At 39.7% G+C, this 13,477-nt stretch overlaps 1 protein-coding gene across 11 annotated transcripts in view; it reads right to left on the reverse strand.

Annotated features, from left to right (window-relative positions):
- Window positions 1-13,477, reverse strand: part of LOC116719882 (nuclear factor 1 X-type-like) — a 124,820-nt gene that overhangs the window by 106,491 nt on the left and 4,852 nt on the right. For 10 of the 11 annotated variants that reach the window (XM_032562657.1, XM_032562653.1, XM_032562650.1 and 7 more), the window contains exon 2: window positions 5,903-5,986. In XM_032562657.1, coding sequence (XP_032418548.1) covers window positions 5,903-5,938 — 36 coding nt within the window. In that variant the 5' untranslated portion in view covers window positions 5,939-5,986. Of the gene's footprint in view, window positions 1-1,164; window positions 1,333-5,902; window positions 5,987-13,477 lie in introns of those variants that run through there. The other variant, XM_032562649.1, reaches the window with a different exon arrangement.

Here is a 13,477-nt window from a genome sequence, read left to right on the forward strand (position 1 = left end):
CGCTACAAGTGAAGAAGTGTGTGTAAAACTAAAGAATAGGGCTGTTCACCTTAGACCTTTTTATATTGTTTCAAATGAACAGTTTGAGTGAAATCTCATAAATGGAAAGAAAATTACAGGGTTTTTCAGGTCATAAAAAAGATAATTGTAGACCGATCACTCTCTGCTACTGAGTGCCAACAGAAAATGAGGCCAAAAGGTAAAAAAAAATTTTAAAAAAATCCTACGTCTCTAGCATTTTATATAAACACAGGATTGTAAATATATTTAATATATGTGTTTTTTAAAAATACTTCTTATGCAAATTAATATTTGGTGTGATGATAATAATGTCGCACCTTCAGAATAAAGAAAACACTTCAGTCTCCTTTATGGAGCCTCATCGTGAAATCACGCACATGGATGAAATCATATAATTAATTAAATCTTGTAGTGACTCTGTTGCTTCTCTGAATAATAACGACGCAGCGTGGAGTCGCCACGCACACACGTGCAAGCTTTTATGCGTGAAAAGTAACCGCTGCTTTTTTTTTTTTTTTTTAAAGTGTCCCTTTAGGCAGAACATATTAAAGCTTCAGGGGCCGGGATTGGTGCACTTATACAGTGACCCGAAAAGGCCCCATACAGCCGATCGCATGATCACGGCGGAGATCTCCCTAAAAAAGCAGCAAAGTCAGAAAGTCAAAATAAAACATGTGATGAAGAACTCAAAGAAAAATATTAGTTTGATATATAATAAAGTCGGTTTTATCCCAGAGGCGTTTGCAGGACACCACCTCCTTCTTCCCCTTTTCCCTCCGACCCCCCGTTTAATATAAAATAGATTTGGGAGAAGCGCCATTTTCTCTCCAAACCATGCGCAATGAGACGCGCAAGTATAAGCCCGCTGGAGGAATGCCATGAGATAGAACCGAGAAGGAGAGAGAGAGAGAGGCGTAGAGGGAAGTTAAACATTACTCGGAGAAAGTGAGCAGAGTTAGGAAGGAGAGAGGGGGTAAAAAGCTCCTTAATGCGCAGCAAATGACAGGCAGCAGCAGCACAACACAACACAACACTGTAACCGCACAGTATACAGTAGGAACAAACCAGAGAGAGAACACCGGAAAACAGCAGCGGAGAGCAGCGCAACGAACGGCAGATTTTCTTCCCTTTTCTCTCTCATACCTGTGTCAAGCAGTAAGGGGAGTACATGGTGGAGCCTAGAGATGAAAACTGGAGAGGTTGATCACAAACTTGGATGGAGGTTCGCTGCGGTGCCGCATTGCAAAGCCGCTGTGGCTGAGTCCAGGCTGTATAACCCCGCCTCGCTCACAGTGAAAGCTCCGCACTAACTTTAGAGGAAAGTTTTTTTTTTCTCTCTCCCTCTCTCTGCACCCTCCCTCCCTCACTCTTTCTCTCTGACTCTCCCCCTCTCTGTCCCTTATACCCGCTCCTCCATTACCTTCACACAAATCTAACTTTCAACATTACGTTTTTCCCTCTTTAGCGAAGCTTCTGTCCAGGGCCGGTCCGAGGTTGGATGAGGCCCTGAGAATGATTACTGTTTTAGGGGGGGGGGGCACAGAAGAGTTTTGGAAACTTAGGGAGAAGTGAGCTTTACAGCGACTCGCCAGATGTACTCTGCAGTTTTTATTGTAGGTTTTACATTTTCATGTGTAAAAAATGCACAGCAGGAGAATATTGTGAAGGTTACTAGCCAGGGTTCTCTGTGTAATCAGTCAAACATATTTCAGGTAAAACTTACCACATAAAAAATGATTTCTTTTCTCTGTACCTAATTGATGTAAAACAATATTTGATCAAGTTAAAAATCTGTCTTCCTAAAAACAGAAATCCACAAACAGCCACATCTTGTGAGATCACATAACGCAACTGATCAGAGTTCTGTTAGAAATATCAATTTCTATAAATTTTTTCTTTTTTGTTTTCCTCTTTATCCATATATTGTTAATCTGTGTATCCCCTTAAAGGTATTTAGTTGTGTTTACCAAAGGCAGCGACTCAGCTCTTGTTTGTGTGGTGATGTCTATGACCCAAACACACACATAACACAACTAGCAGTTTCTGACTGAATTGCTCTGTATAAAAACTTTGTTGTTTTTTCTTTTTAATTTCTTTGTGAAGGGATCTTTTGTATTATATCTACTAATGCCTGCTGATTAACTTAATTCTTGCACCTCTTATGTCACTGACCCAAATTATGCACACAGGAAAATTATCTTCTTTTCTTGTTAAGTGCACTTTTAAAAACTTTGTTTCTATTTAAAGCCTGCTGGTGAAATCCGTACTTCATTACCCAGCTGTTGTGTAGGTGTAAACTTGTTAGTGAATGAATACAGAACTATTTTTTGAATGAGTTACTGACATTCTGTCCGTCTGCCTATCAACTGGACTACGACTAAGTTAATAGCTCTTACTTTTTACGCTGTTTAGCACTTTTTGCAAGCTTTGGTCACACTCCGACTGTCAATCTTTAAAGTTGAGCAGTATTTCCTTTCTTTTTTCTGAAAACTGTATTTAAAAGTTCTTTGACTTTATAGTGGCAGATTTGCCTTATGGTGATGTTTTTTTGTTGTTTTTTTTTTTTTTGCGCTTTCATATCCTTTGCCGTTACAAAGAATGCAGAAGCAAACCCAGCAGTGACCAAAATAGACACCAAAAAATGTTTTAAATTTACAGCTCAGATTCTGTGGTCTTTTGTCAGCCCATAATCTACTCCAAGAGGCCCCTGTGTTCTGTGTCCTGAATGTGAAGGTTTGCTATACAGTACACTGAATTCAACGTGTGCAGTGCAGTGTTTCTGTATGATGATCGTCTAAAATTGGGAGGTTCTAGTTTTCAGTTTACGAGGTGTTGCAGTGTAAGTTCCTGTTCTGCAAGAGGATTCTCTTTTGCCTATCAATTTCAATGTGAGGAGCTCTTGCTCTGAAGACCATTGCTAAAATATTTTATAAGAGATGAGGTATTTACAAAAACACTAATATCACTGGGAACCACCATAAGAAGAAACAAACAAACTTCGCTTTTGTGAAAAGTTCACTTTCAAATCTCTTGGTTTTCTTTTTTTGGAATTTAAAGCTTTTCTGCAAACCATAGTTTTATGGCTGACCACAGAGAACAACATGTAATGGTCAGTTTTTATAATTGTTGTAAACTGTTATTCATTCAAGGTAAACCTCCTGCTGTCCCAAAAAAACATGCTTGCGTGCAGACATGTCTCTAGTGACATCACGTAAGGCACAAGACAATAAACCAGACATTTTGACTGCCTACACTTGTATTTTTCCTATTTTTCTTTTCCATTCACAGGATAATAATTAAATGTCTTCAAAAGTGCATAGCAATAACATGTTTGAGCCATATATATATATATATATATATAGACATGGCATATTGTGCCTCTTGTCATGTCACAAGCAAACACAGATGAGATCCAGCAGCTTTTTTCTTCGGTGAGCTTTTTAAAAAAAATGTTTTACTTTGCAAATTCCCCAGCGGGAATCAAGACCTCATTACTTAGCAACTTTATCATTAATGGATATTTCATAATAAACACATTTACTATGGTTGGTGTCTTTAACTAACTCTATATTATATTCCAGCATTCTTTATACAAATAAAGAGACATAATAACCTGAACTCAGGGAACTTAACCGTTCAAATTGTGAGTCCTATTGTATGGAAGCAAATGCACTCTGTTTCTAATCAGGCTTGGCTTTATCCTCGCCCGCTCCCTGCTACTCAGTCTAATCAAACTCATATATGCAGGCAGAGTGCCTGCAATTATACATAAGCCCCTGCTCCATGTGTGTGTGTGCGTGTGTAGGGGTGAGTGTGTGTATGCCTAAGTTGGAATACATTTTCTACATGTGCATACGTCTGTGAGTGTGTTTAAGTTGTGTAAAAGGGTGCGGTTTCAGGGGCTGAAGTCACCCTACTGCTCTAATGCCAAGATTTTTTCGGGGGGATATGAAGCTGTGCAGCTTTACGAGACCTCAGCCTATGTACGATACTTAAGAGACACCACAAAAAAAGAAAAAAAAAGAAAAACGTGTATCAAGTACAGAACACAAGGTACGCGTACACCCATGCGTAGAGTTCTTACATGGGCACAAATGTCTGGTGGTTAAAGACGTGTTGGCACAAAACGACAGAAAAAGGAGAAGATTGAGAAGGAATAAAAAAAAGTAAAATGCAAAATAAATGTGAAAGAAAGTAAAGCATTTGTAGGTGCAGTGTTCCCTTGCCAGAGTCTCTCCTCTTTCCAAACCACACCCCACCACGGCACAGGCCCAAACCAAAAGCCTTTGTGTGTGCTCCCTCATTTTCTCTCTTTTCTCTCTCCGTCTTCCCCTTTCTGCCTTTTCTCTGTGGTTCTTTTTAGCGACGTTTTTCTCCCTTTTCTGTTTTCTAATCTTTTGCGTCTTTCTCTAGTTGCCTTCTCCATCGAACAAACCGCCCCTTTCAGCTGTCCAACTTTGCCGGCTGTTTGTGTTGTCATCTTGAGTCTGCCATTAAAGTGTCCGTCCCAGTAACAAATATACTATTGCAACCACTGGCGCTGCAGAACCTCAGTACTCATGGTTTGGTTTCCAAGTCCCTCTCCGGCCTGTGATCAAACAAGGAGACCTGTCTGTACATCACCTAGAAAAGCTGCTCTTGCGAGCACGGATCTGCTGGTTTCTGAGCCGTTAAAGAGCACATGAGAAAACCATATGGTCCTGTCTAAAGTTAGCATGTTGTGGTCTGCCGTTGACACGCGGTGCTGCCCATATACTTGATATTTCCCATCGCCTGTGGCTAGGCCATTAAATATTGAAAGTGATGTAGCATACTGATGCAGCCATTAGCATGCTAAATGTGCGAGACAGGTGGTTGAGGTCGCCTTTTCTCAAAAGGCAGGAAATATGTGAGTGGAAAATGTGCGTAACTGTGCCCATTTACTTCGCTGTATAGTGTAAATATTGTTTGAGTAAGCTGTTTATATATGTTTTCTGGGAAGGGGGTCACTCCAAGTCAAATTTATACAGACATACGTGTGCAGCCAGAGAGAAATGGCTCATGGGCCGCGGTGGCTTATAGGAGCGTATGATATCCAGCGTACATCCCAGAGACTGCACGGATCTGTTTCCAATCTGAGCGTGTGCGCGGAGCAATGTGTCACGCCTGCTGCTTTTCATGTGTTTACTGTGTTTAATAGCCGCTCGAACGTTATACTCGGACTGGTTTGGATTACTGTGTTTGCATTCAGCGTGGAGAGAGAGCGAGAGAAAAAACTGTACAGATTTATTTTGCTAGTCTGATGTCATCACGTCTTAATTTTGGCATTAAGAAAAAAAACAAAAAAAACGGCACATATCAGATTAGAGGACACAGGCCAAGTGAGCGGGTTTCCAGCTGTCACATGCTAACCTGAAAAGCAGAGTTTTACATATGTGTAAAAAAAAGGGGGCATGGGGGGAGGGCTACATGCTGCGCTTGTTGCACAGAGCGTATCCTGCAAAAGTAAAAAGTGATGTTTAAACTAGCTTCAAATGTTGCTTTTCTCTTTATGCTAAAGATTTGCAGCGTGCCTGTCTGAGAATTTGAAGAATAAAAGGTTAAATGTAAGCGTGGAGTTGAAATTATTATTGTTCAATGGAATGTGTGGGGATTTTACAGTAAAACGAAAGTGATCTGAACAAGATAATGCCTGGCAGGGAACCTTGAATTTAGTTCGTGTACACATTAGGAGTTTGCCTCCAAAGTCAGAAAAAATGATCTTTCTGCTCCTGTCTAAAATATGTGGTGTAAAAAGCACAGATGAGGTACAAATTACACATGACTGCTTTGTTATTAACTGAATTGTTCAAAATTAAATGAATAGAGTATAAAGTGTGTATGTGCTTGGTGGAGTGTATACCCTGTATGTGTCCGACACGAGGAAACATTCGGGCATCCCTGGGCCTCTAGTAGGATCGTCGTTCACCAGGTAAGTGTCAGTAGCCTGAAAAACAAACACAGTGAAAACAAAAGTGAGGGAGTTGAAGCATTTCATGTTCATTGTTCCACCTTTACTTGTTGTTCTTTTCAGGCACAGCAATCACTGTTTAACAGCAGTGCATGAAACAGTATTTATTTGTTTTGGACTTTTCTATATCAGCTCGCAATGCCTTTTTACTGTGGTGAAAAGTACTTGTTATAATCTTTTAAGACTTGCAGTGCTTTCTACTTTTATGGGCACTGCTTGTAAATATTTGTATAAAGCCTTAAAATAATGTCACCCTGGAAAAAAAAGAACTCCCCACCTTAAATTTGAGGATTTTTTTTTTCACCACGGAAATATTTATTACTTAATTTAGTTAATTATTTGTTTGTTTTACCCTTAACAACTCTATGAAAGTATAATAATTAAAGCTTTTTTTTTTAGCATTATTATTCATTCCTGTGAGTTCAGGAACGTTTAATTACTAATCCACAATGTTTTAATTGACTGCAATATAAAAATGACTGACCCCAGAGGACCAATTCTAACAGCCACTATTCGAAATAGGAAACACAACAGAACATCCCATTTAAGTCAGGCAGACATTTGAATGGTAGAAAAATATCAACTGAACCTATCCATATCTACAGTCAGAGTCCTGGTTCCATAATTCCTAACAGTTCCAATAAAATTAAATTCAACTGAAAAAATTATTCATTTATATCTTAAAGCTTTAGCTGAGTGTTGACGGAAACTTAATAAGTAAACTGTGACCAAATGTGCAGCAAAATTGCACAGAGACTAATTAGTCTCTTAGTCATTCCTCAAAATGGGAAAGACAAGAGAAATCAGATTGAAGTTCAACAGATGCTGGAAAAGACAAGAAAATCTATATAGATCTATATCTAAAGGTATAGATCTATATAAATATATATAATACTTTGCAATCAGTGTGGTCAAATCTTTGACGTTCATGTTTTTTTCTGAAAAAGGCATTTCCTAAAATATGCTTGCCTCATTACAATAATAATAATGAAGATAATAGTTATTCTTTCTCTAGAGAGGCTCTACAGCCCCATAAATCCACAGTCCAAATATCAAAGTGTATGCATGCATATGTGTGTAGGTGTGCATTCAGGGAGCTTCATTTGTATTCTAAGACAAGCAGGCAGGCGTAGAGGCAGGGTTCTGGCAGGGTCCGGAGCTGTGAAATAGGCTCTCCTTGCAGTTCTGCTGTTGATTGGATCAACCTATCCCCACTCAACTTCGCCAAAGGGAGCCCAAATCCCACAGCCGCTGCGGCGTTCTATGAAATCCTATTTCATTTCACAACTTTAACGGATAAAAAAGCGTGCACACCCGCTTGTGCCAGCCCAAGACCCCATGCACCATTCATTTACCGAAGGAGAATGAATGGTGCAACACACACAATATTTGTGTGTATTGAGATACACACAAATATATACTCTTCTGTCCCCCAGACCCCCCGCCCACCCGAAATATAATCTCCCATATATGTTTTTTTTTTTTTCACAAACATGTGCTACTTGCTTTGCACACAAACACACAGCAACACTCGCAAGCTCCCACCAGTGCACACGTGCATGCCACTTACGCAGACACACAGACACAAACCCCATAATAAGAGCCAGACGTTGGCAGACCACACAGCCCTGAGTTGTGGTGAAAACAAAGGCTATTCATATCCTTCGCAATGAGAGGTCTGTACAGCTCACTCTCCATCTCCCCCTCTACCCCGTCTTTTTATTACAGATAATCTGCACTCGCAAACCTCCTATTTTTCTGCAATTGTGCGATTTCTAATCATCTTTATTAGTCCATAAACATGTTTCTTTTTGGGGTTTTTTTTTGTTTTCGGCCTGCTTTTATTGCGGAGGCCCTCGGCTCCTTGAGGGGGCAACACAGCGCCTATTGTTGAGTCTCACGATGCTGATGGAGCCAGGAACAGCGTGAGAGAGAGAGGCCTGCTGATAAGGCAGCAAAGCATTATGGGAGCAGGCTAGTGGAGTTCTTCAGATGCACGTTTACATGCTAATATACAACAGTGTACTCAAGGACAAAAAGCAAACACCCCAAAGTCTGCCAGGATACACATGTGTGTTAATGAAACAATGTATCTGATTGGCTGGTGGTCCCAATAATGGCCTGGTTCCACGGCACCTGTGCAGGGGTCCACACCAGCCTGAGCTTTCTGATAACCAGCAATGCATCAGGTGTGCTGGAGCTTCAGTGATTGGCTGGGAGCAGCCAGAAACAGGGTCAGGTGCATTAGCAGGCCTCCTCTCATTGGTTTGGCTATGCCCAAATAAGCTGCGAATGGGCAAGAGCTGTTTTCATTGGCCTACAACTGCCTCATTCTGCTAGTGAATGGGAGTCTGGCCTGATGGCATCAGGACAACTGCGAGTGTGCAAGGAAATCTAATGAAATCTGAGAAATTCTTTGCACCGTAGCCCTTCATGTCTGCAGGCTTTAAAAGAACAGTTTAAAGCAGTTTAAAGAATAGTTGTTTAAAAAGGTTATTAATAGCTAATATCTTACTTGCAGTGCTGTATGTAAAGTGGATGTTTTTGTTTTGTACAATTTCAAAGCAGTGATCCTGGAAGCTGGAGCTAACAAACAGAGAGGTCAAGACCAAAGTGGACTTCCATGTCTTAAAACAACAATCTCAACAGAATCATATTTTTATTTAGCACAAATCAAACATGGTAGTTTATCTGAATGCTATTATATTCATTGTTATGTTTTCACTGAATCTCCTTATAACCACAGAAGCCAATGATTGTCAGCACAATTAATGGAGGTAGATGAAATATCAACACCAATGATCTTAAGGTGTGAAAACAATTGCAAACAGTGGAACATGTAACATGTTTCTGGTCAAACTAACTGGATAACATAATAGTAAAAAGTGCAAACATTGAAAAGAAAAGTTCTCTTAGACAAGCTGTTAGCTAACTAATCATTATTTAGAAGTTAAACTCTCAGTAGTGTTTCACTCAGGAAGATTTTTGGTGCTACAATGCCTCCAACCTTCGTTTCACATTTAAATAAACAATGGATTGTCTGTAAATCTCTATCATTTAATAAATACAATTTTGCTGAAAATCTAAACCCATGTTTCTCAGCAGAAAACACACTGTGCATCAATGGGACATTTCAGGTTAAATCAAGTAAATAAATAAATAAAATCAAGTGCAACTGTGACTACAGTTTAAAAGTGATCAAAAGAACATTTGAACAAACTGTTGTGAGGTTTTTGAGCAAGATTCATTTTAAAACTGTAGAAGTCTATTTTAGTCAATGCTTGGAGCTGTCAACTGCAATTAGGATGTTAACTCCTTAGAATCTTTTAACAGAATCTCATAGCAAAAATCATGAGGTATCCATTTAACCAGAGTTCACAAGCAGCAAGACAAAAGAGCCGAAAAGAAAAAAAGAAAAACAGGTCAATCCGACTTGCAGATCATTTGCTCTCATTTTATATTAACCAACTGACAAAGAGCAGTTTACATGCCCTCTTTATGTCATCAGCCAAAGAAACAGGTGCTGATGAACCTCGATCCCATTGTGCAAGAGCGAATAACACGGAGCTAATGAATAGACTAAGCTCTGTACCTGCCACTGGGGAGGCCAGAACATACTGCCGCCCCTTTGTAGTAAACCCCTCAAAAAAACAAAAAAACAACAACAAAAAAAAAAACTCCAGGGCCCCAAACATTCATTCTCTCTCTCCTGCAGCAGTGTATGAATTATATATTGTACTGTATATATAGAGCATATGCCCAGCCCATATGGCCAGCCCAGAGCGAAAAAATCTCAAAGCCCTCCTTAATTAACATTTTAGAGGGAAGATTCGGAGGCGGGAGATTGAGTCAGTGACCTATTTGGAGTCCATCATCGCCCAATGCAAATGTGCTAATTGAGACAGATTTTCCTACTTTGCAAATATGTGGCATAGAAAGAGGATGCTTTGGAGGATTTCATGGGATTTTTTTGTAGTTGTTTTATTCCTGTGAACCATCTGATCTAAGGTAGGGGTATAAGATGTGTTTCTAGCTGTATTTTTTTCTGACAAAAGAAGACACTTCTCTTTCACTTTCTCCCCCTCCATCTCACTAAGTCCTTCTTGGCCCGCTCTCTATCTGTCTTCCGTCTCTCTCTCTCTCTCTCTGTGGATGTGTTGACGACCATATGGCCAAATTCTTTGGAGGTGAGATCTCCGAAACCTGCTCAGACTCTCGCATCTCCATACACACACAGACACTCCCACGCACACGCCTGCACACCCCCCCCCACCACACCCCCCACCACACACACACACACACACACACCTCCACAGAGCTTTGGGTAGGGAAGCCTCTCATGGTGAAATTTGTTCTCAGATGGCTCCGTTTTAAAGCACATGAATGGCAACATATCAATGATCCTGCGTTTGCATCTCAGAAACTTGCAGTACTCCTACACCTCATCCTGGACTGTACCTCTGCGATCATCATCTGCAGCTTCTGTCAGCACATCTTTTTAAAATCCAGAATTATTACCATCCCTTTTTACCTCAGTAAACGTTTTCACTGTCAAGATGTGGTCGCTGACGTTACCACTGCCAAGTTGAGGACGCAAGATGAAAATTAGGGGTGATGAGGGGGGAGAAAAAGAGCGAGAGAGAGAGAGAGGACGAGAGAGAGAGAGAGAGAGAGAGATGGTCCAGCCAACCTGTGTGAGATGGCAGCCACTTCAAAGACTCCAGGCCGCACCGGCGATCTGTTCCACAGTGTCTGAGCACTGTATGAAAGGCAGAAATGGCCGCCGTGTGAGTCCTTGCCAAAGCTACCTCAGGGAGAAATGTTGGAAAAATACAATTTTTCACACAACTATCCTCTGGGAATGGGGAGACTTGATGAAACAATAGCAGACATAACATACAAAAAAAAAAGAAGTAAGAATAGAAAGATGGCTGAGCAGAGTGGGGGCTAATTATTTCACTCTTCTTTTCAGCCCTGATAATTTAGCTCGACCAAATGTAGCGCCAAGATGAAGACTTTAAGATTGCATGAGGCTAAACTCTTGTGTTGTGCTCAATGTGCTTCAGGAAAAAAATAGTAGCAGGCTGTTAGGGTTCTTTTATGAATGCCACCCTAAACTGCCTTCTCCTCCTGAGCTTGTATGTACATACAATAATAGAACAAACTTGATTTCCCCAATAGTACACCAGTTTGCATAAAATATATTTTGGAAGATCTTAGTAATTCTGAGTTCAGGTCGGGTTATTAGTGCCAATTTATATAAAAAAATGTCATCTTAGGTCACTTTGCATAACAGGTCCAATTCATACAGATACGTATATTCAGATCAGCTAAATTATATAAATTGATTCAAATTCAATTACATCCTGAGTAAGTAGAGTGGAGAGGACTGACTCATGTTTGCAGCTTAAGATGCTCAACCTTCTGCTGCAGGTTTGAGTGGTGAGATCAAACACCAAAGAAAGGTCCCTTGCTAAATAGCTGTTAAAATTTACTTCTTTAAATAAATTAATTTAATAAATTCTAACCTAATTTAATAAATTCTATGGGGATTATTCTACTTGCTTTGCTGCCCATATAAAGTTGTCCGCAATTTAGTAATAATCTTAAATAACTGTAATAAAATTGGTAACTTTTGAACTGACAACCACAGCTGAGAAATTGTAATTAGTTATAATGACAATTTTAGGGTTCAATAGCTCAGCTTGCTAACAAGTTTGACTTCAGGGTTAGAGCTGCTGCTAGATCATATTCAAAGCCGGATACAAATGTTGTTTGATGCTTTTCTCCAGAGGATCTGGACTCTCAACTATTGAGAAGGATAACTTACTTAATGTTGAAGTTTTCAGTTTTACCCATTCGCTAATATTTGGCTGTGACGTATGTAATGCACCAGTTTGAGGCTATGAAGCTTACAGAAAATTACGCTGTAAACAACCCACCCTCCCATTATGAAGAAAAAAGTGCTGAGCTGAACAAGATGGCTGTTAATGCTAATTCACTATTTTTTGGGTGGGTGGGTGCTGGGGGTCAACACTGACTGAACGGCTTCGTTCACTTCCTCAGCTGCCAATGATAAAACTACAGGCAGACTGCAATTCTAAAACAGTGCAGAAAATCAACATCATTGTTCACAACCCCTCCTTCTGTTTGCTGATTGGCCTGGTTGAAATTCTATTGGAGAAATCTAGCTTAATGGCAAAAATCCCATACGGAGCACTGAAGAGAGATGAGCATCAAGCAGAATTGTGTAGAAAGGCTAGTTAAATAATCCAATATGCCAAAAAGACAGGAGAAAGAGATGGATGGAGCTGAAAAACTACTTAAGGTAAAAAAACTAAAAAGTTAGTGCATGGTGCAGACAAATGCACCAAATTAACAGCCACTTTGGATGCTGGAAGTCAGTGATGTCACAGGATCAAGCAGGCTGACGACAGCAAGTTAGTCGTGCAAGATGGGACTTTTTTTGTCCCATCCCAGACTTGGTATGTTTTTGTTTTTGGATGTGTTCAGGGCACACATTAATGGTGGCCAACCAGCAGTGTTACACCATATGTGCATAAATAATTAATTTGCTTGATCAATTACAAACATTCCATACTGGTTTTATTGCAAAAGAAAACACACCAAGTCTGTGTCCAAAATTAAATAGGTAGTATCTCAATATACAAACTATTCATCTAGCTGTCCTGTTCTGTTTCTATTTTTTACCACCTAAAAAAATACAAGTAAAGTAAATAATTCACTTCCTGTGTGGTTAGCATTTTGCTTCAGTTTATTTTGTATGTGTGTTCTAAAATTATGAATTCTTTGCAAAAGTGCTATAGTTGATCATTGTTGATGCTAAGTAGTAGACACTGACAGCATCAGCTTTGATGGTGGAGTTGTAAAAGAGGGACAGGATGATGTCAGTCGGAATAGAAGTGAGGAAGAGATGGATGTAGAGGGACAAGAGAAGGATAGTAAAAGAGGACCCAGAGGAGAGTGGAATAGGAACCACTAAAAAAAAGTTCCAGGTACAGATGCATTGTGCCAGATTGGGTTGACATTAAAACTTTCTTTAAAATTATATTAATCTCTCAAGATTAAAGAATTGTGGTCCAAACTCTGGCATTTAGTGTTACAGCTAAACTAGCTAAGACATTCTTGCTTCAACACACAAATTGTCTCAACCACAAGTCTCATGGCGGTTGTTAATCTTTACAGCATCCAACTGCCAGAGATAGAAAAATAAGTAAGGAGCAGTATCTCCACAATCTATTTTGCAACAATATCTCACTATATGCAGAAACGAGATGTAAAACTCAATACTCAAACTCTATATAAAAAACTAAAAATATTTCCTCTTTTAAACAAGAAAGGTCTTAACAGTAAAGTGGAAACACCTTAAGGGATGTTTGAACATCATCTAGAACAAACAGTACGAGAAGATGAAAAGTCAGGGGGAGCTTTATGCCTTACTAAGAA

This window comes from Xiphophorus hellerii, chromosome 5, assembly GCF_003331165.1.
Source record: "Xiphophorus hellerii strain 12219 chromosome 5, Xiphophorus_hellerii-4.1, whole genome shotgun sequence".
Classification (NCBI taxonomy): Eukaryota; Metazoa; Chordata; class Actinopteri; order Cyprinodontiformes; family Poeciliidae; genus Xiphophorus; species Xiphophorus hellerii.